Below are 16,333 nucleotides of genomic sequence, written 5' to 3'. Positions count from 1 at the left end.
TATAGAACCAACAAACTATTCAAAACTGCTCCAAAAACTCAACATAAAAAATTGTCTATCGTTGAAAAACATATAAGACCGTAAAGAGGTACAAATTCTTGTCAAGATCGTTCTGATGATACCAAATTTAGCTATAAAAACTCTTTTCAAAATAATACGTTATAATAATAATAATACGTTATAATAATAATAATACGTTATAATAATAATAATATGTTCGTCACAAAATTTTCCTATTCTCTCAATTATTGAAATCATAAACGACTATCGCTGAAAAATATCAAATTAAATTTATGATATAGATATAAGTACCAATTACACAATTTTACTTAATTTCCTAGTTATATAAATTAATTTTTGACATATAGGTATTAACCACATTCGAATGAAGAAAATAGAATAAAAAAATGAACAAATGACATTTATCGCGGAATTCGAATCAATTAAGAACTACTTCGAAAACTTATTATAATAAATAAAATTAACTATTGCTGAGAAAAACATATGAAACATTAAAAAGGCACAAATTCAGGTCATGATCTTTCTAATGATACTAAATTTAATTAAAATACTTATTTTATCATATAAATACGCCGGAGACAAAATTTTTCTTATTCTCTTAATTATATAGATGAAAAAATTCTAATATTATATTGTATTAGAAAATCCGAAAATCTTAAACTTACTAGAATTAAATTAACAAATTATATTGATTTGAAAAAAATATTTGTGTAAATATTTTTAAACATTATTTTAAAACAATTCAACTTTTGTAAATTAACTTTTTCGTTGCCGCGTAACGCATCAACAACGACACCTATAATGTTATCGTAGATTTGTTTTTCAAAGGTTGGCAGCTACAAACAATTGTGGTGTAGTATAAACTCCTGTCAAATGATTGGTCGTAATGTTGATAGTTGCTGGTTTGGTTGGTGTTGGCTTTAGAGTGTACCGACTGTGCTGAATCGTCAGAACCGTGTCATTAAACTTGTGTCTGATCTAGACAAGAGAAGTTAAACATTGTATTCACGCCATTCCTTATAATATTTTATTCTATTGAGTATTAAAGAACTACGATGGGTGATCAAAAAAGGTATGAATAAATTTCATTTTAATTAATACGAGTCATTTTTTTTTAGTAAATTTATAATATTATCTGCTTTTTTTTGTATTAACATTTTCTCCGGCGAATGTGATTCGTGCACGTAACGATTGAAACGCGACTGCTACCCCCTCAATTTTACGTTGTCATCATGTCGTCTCTATACAGTTTTTATTTTACAAAATATTTATTATTTTTTAAACATTAAGAATAATGAAGAAGCATCGTGAAAAATTGTTTATCAACGATAAATGAACATTAATGTTCAAATAATCAATTCTTAATATTAGATTACCCTTTTCTCTTTAATAAATTATTTTTTTCGCTTTATTTCTTTTATCTGCTAAACAGAAAATGTTGACATGACAAAGACATTTTAATACTTATCATAATTTTATGAAATATTTTTGCAACCATGTATCTGCAAATTTTTTTATATGCTAATAATTATTAAATTTATATTTTTATCACGAACGCAAAATTAAAAAAAAAAAATAATTTTTAAAAAACGAGAAAATTATTATTTTGTTTTTAGTGATGATCTGGCAACTGCAATTTTGCGTAAGAAGGATAAGCCTAATAGGCTACTGGTCGAAGAAGCAGTAAGCGATGATAATTCAGTGGTCGCTCTATCTGAAGCTAAAATGTGTGAACTTCAATTGTTTCGCGGTGACACGGTATTACTCAAAGGAAAACGACGCAAGGAAACAGTTTGCATCGTATTATCTGATGAAACTTGTCCTAATGAAAAAATCCGCATGAACAGAGTTGTAAGAAATAATTTACGTGTTCGTTTGAGCGATGTTGTATCAATACAACCTTGCCCAAGTGTCAAATACGGAAAAAGAATTCATGTTTTGCCTATGGATGATACCGTCGAAGGATTGACTGGGTAATTTTATTCAAAATTTTTGTTTATTTTTTTTTTTTTTAATGCAAAGTTTTTAATATAATAATTTTTCTTTAAAATTCCAGAAATTTGTTTGAAGTTTACTTGAAACCGTACTTCTTGGAAGCATATCGTCCAGTTTACAAGGATGATAACTTTATCGTTCGAGGAGGAATGCGTGCTGTTGAATTCAAAGTTGTTGAGACTGATCCTAGTCCCTATTGCATAGTTGCTCCTGATACTGTTATTCACTGTGAGGGAGATCCAATTAAGCGAGAAGTAAATAAAATTTTTCACATAAAAAATTTTTTTTGGCAGTAAAATTATCATAAAAGTTACAAATTTTTATTATTGTTTTATTAGGAAGAAGAAGAAGCATTAAATGCAGTTGGATATGATGATATTGGTGGTGTACGCAAGCAGCTTGCTCAAATAAAAGAAATGGTTGAGCTACCGTTGCGTCATCCTTCATTGTTTAAAGCTATTGGAGTAAAACCACCGCGTGGTATTTTATTGTATGGTCCACCTGGTACTGGAAAGACTCTCATCGCTCGTGCAGTAGCTAATGAAACTGGAGCATTCTTTTTCCTTATTAATGGTAATTTTTGAAATTAATATATCTTTAGTTTAAAAAAATAGTAATTATTTGTATTTTTAATTCATTTACACTTACCAATCTGTCATTTTTTTATAGGTCCCGAAATTATGAGTAAACTTGCTGGAGAATCTGAGAGTAACCTACGTAAAGCATTCGAAGAAGCAGAAAAAAACTCACCAGCTATCATTTTCATCGATGAATTGGATGCTATCGCACCAAAACGTGAAAAAACTCATGGAGAAGTTGAAAGACGAATTGTTTCACAATTGCTAACGTTGATGGATGGTATGAAACAGAGTTCTCATGTAATTGTTATGGCTGCGACTAACAGACCAAATAGTATTGATGGAGCTTTACGTCGTTTTGGTCGTTTCGACAGAGAAATTGATATTGGTATTCCTGACGCTACTGGACGTTTAGAAATTTTGCGTATCCATACTAAAAATATGAGACTTGCTGACGATGTTGAATTGGAACAAATCGCTGCTGAGACCCATGGACATGTTGGTGCCGATTTGGCTTCATTGTGTTCTGAAGCAGCATTGCAACAAATTCGTGAAAAAATGGATTTGATTGACTTGGAAGATGACCAGATTGACGCTGAGGTTCTGGCGTCACTTGCTGTGACAATGGATAACTTCAAATACGCAATGACTAAGAGTAGTCCAAGTGCTTTACGTGAAACAATTGTTGAAGTACCTACTGTTACATGGGATGATGTCGGAGGACTCCAAAATGTTAAGAAAGAATTGCAAGAACTTGTTCAATATCCTGTTGAACATCCTGATAAATTTTTGAAATTTGGTATGCAACCATCAAGAGGTGTTTTGTTCTATGGTCCACCTGGATGTGGTAAAACTTTATTAGCTAAAGCGATTGCAAACGAATGCCAAGCTAACTTCATTTCTGTCAAGGGACCAGAATTGTTAACTATGTGGTTCGGTGAATCTGAAGCCAATGTAAGAGATGTTTTCGATAAAGCCAGATCAGCTGCACCATGTGTTCTGTTTTTCGATGAATTAGATTCAATTGCTAAATCCCGTGGTGGTTCGGTCGGTGATGGAGGCGGTTCTGCTGATCGTGTTATTAATCAAATTTTAACTGAAATGGATGGTATGGGCGCTAAGAAAAATGTATTTATTATTGGTGCTACAAATCGTCCAGACATCATTGATCCTGCTATTCTTCGTCCGGGACGTCTCGATCAACTGATTTATATTCCGCTGCCAGACGAGAAATCACGAGAAGCAATCTTCAGAGCTAATCTACGAAAGTCTCCTGTAGCTAAGGTAATTTTAAATAATCATAATTGTAACACTCCACATACAAGGATAATATTTATCGTTATTTTTTTTTTCTTTTTTTTCTTTTAGGATGTTGATTTAACATACATTGCTAAAGTAACCCACGGTTTTTCTGGCGCTGATTTGACTGAAATCTGTCAACGTGCATGCAAATTAGCTATTAGGCAGTGCATTGAAGCTGATGTACGTAGAGAAAGAGAACGAATGAATAACCCTTCAGTTTCGATGGATGTAAGTATTTAAAAAAAAAAGTATTTTTGACTAGTAAATTTGATTCTAAACCAATAATTAATATTTTTATAGATGGATGAAGATGATCCAGTACCAGAAATAACACGAGCTCATTTTGAAGAAGCGATGAGGTTCGCTCGTCGTTCAGTATCTGACAACGATATTCGTAAATACGAAATGTTTGCACAAACATTACAACAATCACGAGGTTTTGGGACTAACTTTAGGTAGTTAAAAAAAAACTTTGTTTAAAGTTATTTTATTGATATCGATATTCTTTCATTTACTTATAATTCCATAATTATAGATTCCCTCAGAATGCTGCGGGAGGTACTCAAGATACCACTCAAGGAGATCAAACTTTCCAAGATGATGGTGATGATGATCTTTATAGTTAAGTCCTTGTATCTTTATATTTCATTACAGTGAGTGCACTACGAAAGGGCCTGTCTAAGTGATTCTTTTTTATGTAATCATTTCAAAAAAAAATTTTAATAATTGAAATAAATATAAATAAAATAATTGATCATCCTTTTATACCAATCGTTAAAAATTTGTATTATTAACTAAAAAATTACTTAATATACAATTTAATGTGTTTAAAAAATAAATAAAAATACATTTATTATCGATATAAAATCGTAGAAAACAATTTTCAATGAAAATCGAATTTACATTTTATACATACTCATTTTTTTTATCATATTTTTATTATCCATTTAGATTTGTAATGAAATTTAATCAATAATGATAGACCCTTTTGACATGTCATCACTGTCAATTTTTCACTGTTCATTTGCTAGTACATTTAAATAAAAAATAAACTTGAAAAAAAATGTCCATACATACTACGTTATTAAAATTGTTTTTAATGTTTCAAGAAATAAATTTACGAAACAAAAAAAATATAATAAGACTATTGTATGGAATATTCTTTTTTTTTTCCAAAATATGTTTTAAAATGATTTTAAAAATATAAATTATTGAGTATAGTAAAAATTTGACTGCTGTAATTTTATATTTTAGACACAAAACTTCTGGTGAAATAAAAATAATAAAATACAAACTATGAAAAAATAAGTTTTTAAAAATTTAACTAATATTTTGTTTTTAAATATATATTATTCTATTAATTTGGAAATATAATATAACAACGCACAAGCATTCGTAAATATATTTACATGATTTCATTAGTATTTTATTTTATTTATATAAAAGTAAATCTATTAGCTAAATAAAACGTGGTAGTACAAAAATTTTGAAATTATACAATTTGAAACCTTTAATATAAGCCAATTTTTTTTCCAAATCTTGATTACATTTGTTTTAATTACATTAAATTTAGACTTCATTATTAATAATGACAAATTTGATAAATTTTGGGCCCTATTTGACGAAAATTTACAATATTTATTATTCATGTTTAAGCACTTCATCGTTGCTAAAATATTCAAGTGAATTTCAATAACTTGCCCTTGTAATGAGTCTGTTGATTATAAATATTATCTAACAATACATTAATAGATACACAAAATTTAACTTGATGTTTTTTTATCACGATTATTGTTCTTTTTTTATTTTTTTTTTTTTACTTTTTTAACTTTTATTCTATACAAAGAATATTTATATTTTCACGCGCATTACAAGTTTTTGGTCAAAGACCACTCAGAAAAAGTAAATATTGAATTAAAAAGATTTCGTTTGAAAATAATGAGTAGTAAACAATATTATAATGACATCAGAAATCCTATTCTGCAATATCACATTATCATCTGAATTTAAATGTTGTCTCATTAAATCGATGATTACCACTTGATATGTATTCAATTATTCCTTCAATCTGTTCTCTGTGTTACTGGTGGAAATTCTGTGTCATCGTCCAGTCGAAATGTTCCACCTTTTGGTGGACTCTCCGTTGCTGCTATCATCTCATGATATTTTTCTGACTCTAAATTTTATAAACATTTATTAAGATATATACAATAAAATTTTTTTCGTATTAATGAATTAAGGATTAAAGAGATTAAAAACCAAAACCAACGTGGTTTAATAATAAATATATTCTTATCATTGTGAATTTATTATTAAACCTTTTTTTTTTTTTCTTTTTTTTTTTTTTTTTTTTTTTTTTTAATGCATTTGGAAATCATGACTATCAACACTTTATAAAGTTAATAATCATAATTGATGGGACGCCTAAGCGCCAAGCACTCAGGCTATGTTATTATTAAAAAAAATTGATTAAATAAATGATTCATTCCTTTAACTTATTATTTTAATGAAATTAGTTGATGGAAATTAAAAGTAATTAAGTTATTAGTTAAAAAGCGCATGCATTGTGATTTAAGTTTAGCAGAAAGCTTTGAGTAAATAATGTATTACTATGTTAATTAAAATAATATCCATAGTCCTACCTAATAATTTTATTTCAGGATATTGATCTACACGTCGAAATATTTTGTTACTTTTTCAAATTAAAATAATGCGCGTAAGCCTTATGGATAAATAATGATATTAATATTAATATGACTTGAGATAAAACATAATTATAAATTAAATGTACTACTAAGATTGATTAATGAAAAATTTCTGTATCCAAATCATGGTATGAAATACACTCAAGATTTTAGGATAAAGTGCTAGATATCTACATTAGTTGAACTTATTTGTGCGTGTGTGCCGTTAAATGTTTATTAAAAAAAATTATATCCTTAGGTTTAAAATTATTATTATAATAGTATTAAATGTATCGAAAATTTAAAAAGAAAGTATCAAGTTAAATACTTTCTACGAATGAAATGATATTTAAATCATTATCTTAATTGGAAGATGATAGCAAATACGAGGGGGATGAATTTTAATAGAGGACATACCAGTACCTGACATGGAGTCTGGCGAGCGGCCGCGCAACGCACCCGCGTAGCTATTTATGCAGGCTTCAGCGGATAATAAAAAGAAAAAAAAATATATAAAGTAAGATCAACTATTTGAGCTCCCCTTTCCCCACTGCGAGATTGTTTCAGCAGTCTCATTGCGGGGTTAAAAGAAGCGAAAGAAATAAAAAGCGAGTGTAACATAAAAGTATACATTGTACAATATAATTAATGGTAAGAGAGCGCACACACGCATCCACATTAGGATTAAACAATAAGTAATTATAAGAAAATGCATCAATTAGAAATGATAAATATGAATAAAATAACACTACTTAAATTATATAATTTATATTTATATAAAGAAGGAATAAACAACTAGGCCAACTATTACAAAAAAATTTTTTTTTTTAAATTAATACTTCACTTGATAGACTATCTAGCACTGCTACAAATATACATTGATGTCTTTACAAATAATATTTGTATATTATTATTTTACACCTTTTTTTAAATATTCATCATTAAATTTAAATAATCCAAGGTTTACGCGCATTTATTAAATTTTTATCATTTAATGATGAAATTATTATTATCAAATGTTGAGCAAATGAAAAAAAAAAATTTACCTCTGACGTAATAAATTCATGCATTTAATAGTAACTTATGATTTTTTTTTTATCTTAAAATATTGTGTGAAAAGAGATTGTGGATTCAATAAAAATTTTAGATTGAATCATAGAATAATTTTTAAAGCAATTGATTCCGTCGATTACAATCTAATTATTCAAAGTACCCAAAATCACCCCTACTGTGTGCGTGTGTGGCATAAACAATTTCAGGTGATATTATTGATTTGCGTATCACCTGTATTTACTTGATACATGTAATATTACTATAAATGAGTAGAGTTTAAGTCAATTTATCTTTAAAACTTCATAATAATAAAACAAAAATAGAAATGTTTCAGCATTATGTAAGTATTAAATAATTATTAAATTGAATTTATAAATATATGTATTCATATTTCAAGTAAATTTGTTGTTGCCAAGATTTTATTAGTTTACGTTTTCAATAAATAGATTCCTCGCTTACGAATCATGCTAGTATAAATATTTTTGTAAATAGATATTTAAATATTTTTTATTAAATTACCTGGATTTTGTACTATTGGTGCTGAAGGAGTTACAGACGCTGTTCCTTCACCAGTACTCGGACCAATGTTTGATACACTGGCACAATCCACTTCATCTTGTTTTCCATCTAACCTGTAATACATTATTCGATAATTTACATGATTTAAATTAATTATTCAATCTATTTATTTTATATACCTGTGCTGTTTCAACAGCGTACAATCACCACCTTCATCAGGGTCAAGATCATAAATATAAAGATATCCGTCTGCATTAGCTACTAACAACCTTAATACCTTTTCTATCCTGTAAATAATGTACATGATATTATTTTATCAATTAAATTGGAAAAAATTAATTAATATTTTAATACATACGTAGTAATGGCACAGACATTTTTCAATCCTTGAAAAGGAAGATGAACACTTGCAAAAGCACGGCCTTGATTAAATACATCAGTTACTTGCGATGGTAAATAATTAGCTGATGCACAAACAGCTTTTGTTAAATACCCCATCCATCCTTGTGCTTCATCGGGAGCTTGTTTCGGACTAACATTAAAATTAAATAGATAAATTTTATATATTTAATTATTATGACTTCTGTTATCATCCATAATTTATAAATAATAATGAAAATTATCAGGAACTTGGACCATAAAAATAACTCAGTGTTAAATTTTTTAAATGTTGCAACGTTTCGTTGTATTTCACAACTTCATCAGGCAAACTGTACAAAAGAAAACACATTGTACTAACAATATGACAAGGATAACAAAAAGATAAATTAAAACATTAAAAATCTTACATTTAAGGTTAATATTATGGTTACCACTTGTTTGACTTTATGTATATATTGTCAAACGATGAAAAAATTTTTCGGAGTTTATTTTGAGATACAACAGTGTTAACCTTAAATGTAAGATTTTTAATATTTTAATTTATCTTTTTGTTATCCTTGTCATATTGTTAGTACAATGTGTTTTCTTTTGTACAGTTTGCCTGATGAAGTTGTGAAATACAACGAAACGTTGCAACATTTAAAAAATTTAACACTGAGTTATTTTTATGGTCCAAGTTCCTGATAATTTTCATTAATATTCAATTATAATAATAAAAAAACTAAGTTATTTCATAATGACAATAACTATTGTTAAAATAGAAAATGAAAAAATTACTAACGGTTCTTTTGATTCTTCTAGTTTAAATATGTGTACAGTTTCAGTATTACTGGAACAACATAAAAACATTGAATCCATACTAAATGCCAAGCTACTTATTGACACACATCTTTTTACACCACGACGAAATTCAAAAAGTTTTGCACCATCGTGAACCTATTAGATATAATATTATGTTTGCATATTACTATTGATGCAAAATTATATTCACTTATTTAATATGTTTAAACTGTACCTGAAATACTCGAATCACAGTGCCTTTTTCAGATGCCGTAGCTACTTTAGTACCACTAGGGCTAAAAGCAAGTGCTGCTAACGGACTGTCATGAGCTGGAATCATAGTTTTGGCTTGCTAAAAATTGATTAATTTTTTAATAAAAACACACAATTGAATGAATATGTCTTATTTAAAATTATGACAATAAATTATTTTTACAAGATTAATGGCGTCGAATATTTGAACCTCGCCGATTGTATTCGAACCGGGGTAGGCCAAGTAACAATTGTCACTGTTTATCGAGAGAATACAAAGGCCTGCAACATTAGGCGGAGTGTCACGAATCGTGTGCAATACTTTCATATCACGTATATTATGAATATACAATGATTCCTCCAAGCAAACCACCAATCTCTGTAGTAAAACAGAACCATATTTTTTTTATTAAATACTTTGAAATTATTCACATGCTGACTTTTCAAATAAAATATAAAAAACTTTACTGCTCTGTTAAGTTTTACGGCCAAAATTGTGTTTGAATAACTGTAGTTACATATTTCTGTTCCCTTTTTAAAATGGCAAACTTTAAGTTTTCTTGGAGAAGAGTATGTGACCACGGCAATAAGACTGCTGCTGAATAATCTTTCGACAATACATATGTCATCCGTGTCTATTTAAATAAAATAATAATAATAATAATAATAATAATAATAATTAATAATTGAAAAGAATAAAAACTAAAAAGTTTTAAATGTATTTTTAATTTTATACCATTTTCGTATATATTTTCTAAATAATCAACTGAGTTGACTGAAAATATCCTGTAGCCAGCTTTAGATCCAACCGATAATGATCTGTAAGATGAAAAAAATTAAACATTATTAATTAATTCATTATAAAAGATCTGAATAAAAATTATTTTGTTTTTTGAATATATTTTTTTGACCTTTAATCTCAGTGACTAGATTTTATTATCGAATCATTTGTTATGATTAAATAATCCATATAAACCTTGAAACTACCTCAGAGAATAATGTATTCTTCTTTTTTTGTCGAATCAAAAAAAAAAAAATGATAATAATACTTGGCTGAATTCGTTAACAAAAAGAAAATTAAAAATCTAAGTATTTTAAATTGTAACGTTAGAGTTTTAATGTTATTGAGTTAACATCGCGTCATACATAATAGCGGATCTGGTGGACAAGGACTACTAACAAGTGTGTGGCAATTCGTACTACATAACATAAAAGTTATAATACAAATACAAGAGCAATGTGCTGATTGCCATGAGTATGGAGGGCAAAAAAAAATATTAGAAAGGGTATGAATAAAATAAAAGTAACAGATGAGGTTAAAATATATGTATGAATAATTAATAATAATTAAAAAAAAAAATAAAATAAAACGTTTTATTTTTTATTTTTTTTTTCAGGACGTGATACTTTGGTAATAATATTTAGTTATAATTATGATTTTTATATATGAATAATTAGTTATTAATACGCAATTAATTTGGTAAACCAATAGGAGAGGGAGAGGTCGCGAATGACGCATAGAATGAAAACATTACATTAGACGACGTATTATGTACCAGTTGCGCGAGAGAAGACGCGCAAGAAGAATATGAGATGACGCCAAGCTTTACAATATACGTATAAAAATAATAACAATAATAATAACAATAAATAGAAAACATAATTGCAATGTCATTATCAAACAAAGAAATTTGTAATTATAATTATAATAATAATGATAAAAAAATTGATATCACTTTTTATGACATTTAATTAAATACTAATATTTTAATAACACAAACAATAACATAGAATGTATTGAATTAGATCATGTCCATGTTTAGCAAGGTCAAGTGACGATTGATGTTCAAGAATAAAATAAAAAAAAATCTTAAATACTTACGTGCAGTCCTGATTAAAATTAACAAAGAAAGCACCACTCTGAGATTCAGCAGTTTGATTTGCGAGGTTCATGAGTCCAGATAAACTGTATTTTAGTCCTTGCGTCAATACATCAACCTTACGCACTAGACTTTGCATAAAAGTACTAACGGATTTTTTTTTTTTTTTTTTTTTTTTTTCTAGTAAATTTTACTTACTTTTTTATGTCAACATTAATATTGTAATAATTATTATGATTATTATTACTTTTATTATTATTGTTATTATAATGATTTTTTTTTCTTACTGTTGATGTTATTAATAATACTATTATTATTATTAATGGGTATAAACCGCGTGCTGGTTTGTATATTTTTATAGTCAGTTATCTCGAGAGAGAACGTTTTCTATTCACTTTACTGACGGAACTAGTAAGCTATTAGTCCATATTGAACTAAACAGCTGACAACTGTGTAATGATGAATCCTTGGAACGATGAAACTGAGAAACGTCAGACCGAATTCCGTGATTCTGTTTCCATAACAATTATATGATTGTATTGTCTCTAACACATGAATAATATGGCCTCGTTATACATAAGTATAATTTTTCTGTTTTAATACAAAGCTACAAAGAAGAGAAAGAACACTGATTTATTCCCACTCTAATCTGCTTGTCAATTCTCGATGTATTACCATTACCTTACCAGCTGGTTTCTCCTTCTCCTTTCGTTTCTTTGTTTTCTATCGAATAATTTTATATACATATATCTATATTTATGTAAATATCAGATTATACTATGAGCGCCATCTGAATTATGTCAAAGACTTACCGACAGAGTACCTAGATTTTACCAAATATTTTTTATTATTATTTATATTTATTGTTATCAATATGAATCAATTATTACTTAAAAATTTTAATCCATCGATCTAATTTTATTGATACATTTTAACAAATACTTTTTCAATAGATAATAATATTTGTAGTTATTATGAAAAATTTAAGTATCGATAAAGCTAATAATAATCTTATGTTATAAGTATATATACTTATAATATACTTGAGGATATACTTATAATATACTTGAGGATATATCCTCAATGCAATAAATTTTATAAAACTATTTCTATAAAAAATAAAAGGATGTCATTAAGATTAATTGAATTAATTATTTTTATGCCGATAAAACTTGTTACAAAAATAAATATGAATAATATTTTCAATTTTAATTATCCCGGAAAAAGATGATATTAAATTTTTTTTAAATATTAACTTGACAAAATAAAATATCAATTTCAATAAAATTAAAAAAAATTCTAATTAAATAAAAAAATATTTCTTCTATTAAATTTTATGAAATTAAAATTAAAACTGACCATTTGTTTGTTTTATTCAACAAGTAAATTAATTCAAAAATATATTTTGAAAAATTTGTAATCACAATTTTAAAAAATTGTTATTTCTATTTTGTTATTAAATTTACAAATTTTTGTATAAATTTAAATAGTTTAATAAAAATGTATAAAATCTCTGATAAAAAAAAAGTATTGAGACAAAGAAAAAAGTATTGAAAGGTATTGGTTTTCTAGTCAATCCAATACTTTTTTCTTTGTCTCAATACTTTTTTTTATTCAGGGATTAATGTTTCATTTGATTTTAATCATATAAAAAATATTTTTTACAAAACATCGAAACAGTTTTATAGTGACTACCACCAGTATCTTCATTTAAATTTCAATTACCGATATTAGGCTATTGCTTGCACCCGAATATGTATTCCAAAATTCTCAACAGTCGTTGTTTTTACAAAAATTCTATTTTCAAAATAAATTCTTATTTATACTTATGAAAATATGTAATAAAATAATTTATTGAAAATCAAAAACAATTAATTATAGAAAATAATAAATAAGTATTTTGATTTTTTTGGTTTGTAAAACGCAAGCGCTTAGAGTAGCGCATGCTAATGAATACTTTATTGATCTTCTACACGGGTTGCTTACTAGTACAAGTTAAATTTCTACAGATAGACATCAAAGGCTTACGAACAAGTATTTTTGATTTGTTCTGAATCTCTTAAACAACTGTTCTTCTATTAACTTTTATTAAATTTACTAAATTGTGTAATTTATATTAACATTCAACTCAATTCTTTGTGATAAATTTAAGTTTAATAGTCATGGCTTCCTTTTTCTTTGTGTCCAGAGAATTTTTACTTTTATGTAAGTGTTACGATTTGACACATATTTTCTTGTTTTTCATAACTGAAATCATTTCAAATAATATTCTGATTAAATACAATCATTAATATTGTTCTATCTTTTTAGGGTGTATTTTAACTACGGCTTTTAGTAGTCCATCTACACCAGCAATATCTAGAAAAGTAATGGATGAAATTTATACAACTGCTCGACCCATTAAAACGATTGTTGAATTAAATACCTTCAGACCATTATCAAAGGTGATTATTATTAATAGTATAAATAATATTTTTAAAGAAATAAAACATATATATAGTATCAAGAATTTTAGATCCTTATATAATCAATTGAATCATCATAAAGTGTAACAATTTTATTGATGAATGCATGTTTATACGTTAGATAAAGATTTCATAGTATTTCAAATTTTGCTTTTAATAGTTACTTGAATAATTATTGAAACATTAATAAAAAAGAAAAGCAATGTCAATTTATAAAAGTGAACAGTATAATCTTTCAAAAACAACTATCAAAATATCAGCAGTCTTATATTATTTTCTTGTAATGATTTTTAAAAAATTTTAACGAAAAAACAAAAAACAAAATTTATTATTTTTATACTCATTAATTTGAAACAGATTAACTTGTTCATATTTTCTATAAAAAAAAAAGTACTAATTATCCAACGACAGAAAGTCAATTTATTAAAATAAATACGATCAGTAACAGCATTAACTATCGTGTCATATTTGTCAATGTAAGCATAATTAACCAATTAGATTAAATTAATTACAGCAAATAGCTAATAATCTGAAAACGACAAATGTCGAAACGACCACAACTACAACAGTAGCTACAAAAACAACAACAAAAACTGTGTCTACTCCCAGAACATTTAATGGTAATGAACCACTTTATCGATTAGACGGAGTGACCGGACAAGCGTGTATTCTTCTACAAGTAGATGCACTTATAACTGTCAAATTTCGTACAAAACTTGGGGAAGAACAAGAAGCTAATATTTATGTTCCCAGTGATGCTACTGTTACAGGAAATTGTGACAGTGAAAACTTTGTTACAATGTCACTGAAATGGAATGCTTTTGTTCTGTCTTGGAGTTTTGCTAAGGTAACTTTTTTTTTCTTTATTAATAAATTTATTTCCACTTTTCTACTAACTACAAATGACAATTTATTACAATTCATACATTTTTTTATTCTTCCAGACCCCCGGTGGTGAGCGATGGTACGTTGATAAAGTTGAGTTGACGTATAATTCTAGTGATCGTCATTTTCCACTAATTGATCAACCAAGTAAATATTTAATTATTTATTATAATTTATAGTTTATTATAAAAAAATGTTAATAATTTTTCTGTTTTGTTTACTTTATAGATAAAACAATTAGACTTACATCTGGACAAAAAAATACTCTTTTCCCAACACCTGTTGGTAAGTCTTACGTTTGTGAGGAAGAAGTTAGCATTCCTTTAAGTGACGGTAAAAATAATGCTGCTCTTTTGTTAAGGTTTGTATTTATTATTTATTTATTTATTTGATTACTTTGGTATTAACTTTTTGAGTTATTAAGCGAGTAATAATATGCAATATTACAATTTCTGTTACAGAGATATGAAATTGCAACCATTTAAATTCAAAAATAATGAATTTGCTGCTGAATTTTCATGTAAGTCGTTAAGCGCGCGTGCAGGTAGGGATGAAACTGCACCAGTAGCTGTTGGTTCAACACTTGCTGCTGCTGTACTTTTAACTATCACAGGTTACGCTGGATGGCGATATTTCAAGGTGAAAAAAGTTAAATATGATACAATGGAGTAAGACATTTTTTTAAGTTATCAAAAAAGAATAATAAGCATAATGAATGGATGCTAATTATATCCTTGTGACTGTTATGGCTTTCATTGTTGAATAATTACATATTGCTAACATATCGATAATTTTTACACTTCTTATATTATTAATAAGAGGTAAATAACACATTAATGATTAAATATATAGAAATTAATTACCGATAAAAATATTTCTCAATAATAATTTGAAAAAATAAATTCTTAATGTTTTGGATCGTTATAAATCGTGCTTGATTTTCGTTGTCAATTTATGATCAGTTTGGGACGGATGCATTGACATAAATCTTTATAAGCATGTATGTTGTATAAAATTAAAAACAATCGTATAGTGAATAATAATTAGTGACATCTTTTTAAAAATATTATTCGAAATAAAATAATGTGAATTAAAATGAAAACATACTTTTAAAATCTTTTTTCCATAAAATTATAAAATATAGAATTACAATTTTATAGAGTGATTTTAATTAAAACTTTTTTTTTTAGTTTATTCAACATTTTTTCTAGTTGATATTTATAATTAAATAAATTGTAAAAATTTAATTAATTTCTCGAGATTGTTAACAAATGATATAAAAAAATTGTTGTTTTCTTTAGTAAGTTTTATTTATCAAAAAGCCAGCAACTATTAACGACTGTATTTCATCAGAATGTTAACAAACGATTTTTTGTGTCTCTTTGATTTATAATAAGTACAAGAAATACTTCCAACAAAACATTTCTTATTAAATAAAAAAATAAATTTATTAATAATTACAACTTAAAACACCATTAGTACATAGATGAAAAAATAATTTATTTTTTGTCTGATAGTGTTTACGAATAAATTCAAAA

At 26.8% G+C, this 16,333-nt stretch overlaps 3 protein-coding genes and 1 long non-coding RNA gene across 6 annotated transcripts; 3 read left to right on the top strand and 1 right to left on the bottom strand.

Annotated features, from left to right (window-relative positions):
- The first annotated feature begins 928 nt into the window (after positions 1–928).
- On the top strand, positions 929–4,661 carry LOC123259729 (transitional endoplasmic reticulum ATPase TER94). The gene is made up of 8 exons (XM_044720392.1): positions 929–1,093; positions 1,638–1,994; positions 2,078–2,270; positions 2,355–2,589; positions 2,686–3,878; positions 3,963–4,124; positions 4,197–4,351; positions 4,432–4,661. Exons 1-8 carry the CDS (start codon positions 1,077–1,079, stop codon positions 4,520–4,522), a joined length of 2,403 nt encoding a protein of 800 aa, XP_044576327.1. The 5' UTR covers positions 929–1,076; the 3' UTR covers positions 4,523–4,661.
- A 1,042-nt stretch (positions 4,662–5,703) lies between these two features.
- On the bottom strand, positions 5,704–12,142 carry LOC123259736 (WD repeat domain phosphoinositide-interacting protein 2). Of its 3 annotated transcripts, none has more exons than XM_044720411.1 (11): positions 11,448–12,142; positions 10,302–10,384; positions 10,034–10,200; positions 9,750–9,944; positions 9,549–9,665; positions 9,315–9,469; positions 8,511–8,684; positions 8,332–8,439; positions 8,153–8,265; positions 6,998–7,060; positions 5,704–6,072 (listed from the first exon to the last, which is right to left on the bottom strand). In XM_044720411.1, exons 1-11 carry the CDS (start codon positions 11,582–11,584, stop codon positions 5,960–5,962), a joined length of 1,425 nt encoding a protein of 474 aa, XP_044576346.1. In that variant the 5' UTR covers positions 11,585–12,142; the 3' UTR covers positions 5,704–5,959. The 3 variants fall into 3 exon arrangements, with proteins under 3 accessions (XP_044576346.1, XP_044576347.1, XP_044576348.1); XM_044720412.1 differs by having other exon boundaries at positions 7,004–7,060; XM_044720413.1 differs by lacking the exon at positions 6,998–7,060 and having other exon boundaries at positions 11,448–12,141.
- Positions 10,615–11,242, top strand: LOC123259764. The gene is made up of 3 exons (XR_006508318.1): positions 10,615–10,851; positions 10,963–10,976; positions 11,058–11,242. It is a non-coding gene; the product is annotated as an uncharacterized LOC123259764 (long non-coding RNA).
- A 1,276-nt stretch (positions 12,143–13,418) lies between the features above and the next one.
- LOC123259741 (lysosome-associated membrane glycoprotein 5) lies at positions 13,419–15,878 on the top strand. Its single transcript, XM_044720418.1, has 6 exons — positions 13,419–13,650; positions 13,756–13,889; positions 14,425–14,757; positions 14,855–14,942; positions 15,024–15,156; positions 15,257–15,878. The coding sequence occupies exons 1-6, from the start codon at positions 13,608–13,610 to the stop codon at positions 15,465–15,467; spliced, it is 942 nt and encodes a 313-aa protein (XP_044576353.1). The 5' UTR covers positions 13,419–13,607; the 3' UTR covers positions 15,468–15,878.
- Positions 15,879–16,333: the final 455 nt, after the last annotated feature.

The sequence above is a fragment of the Cotesia glomerata genome, linkage group LG2, assembly GCF_020080835.1.
Source record: "Cotesia glomerata isolate CgM1 linkage group LG2, MPM_Cglom_v2.3, whole genome shotgun sequence".
NCBI lineage: Eukaryota > Metazoa > Arthropoda > Insecta > Hymenoptera > Braconidae > Cotesia > Cotesia glomerata.
This window is presented reverse-complemented; position numbering and strand designations above follow the sequence as displayed.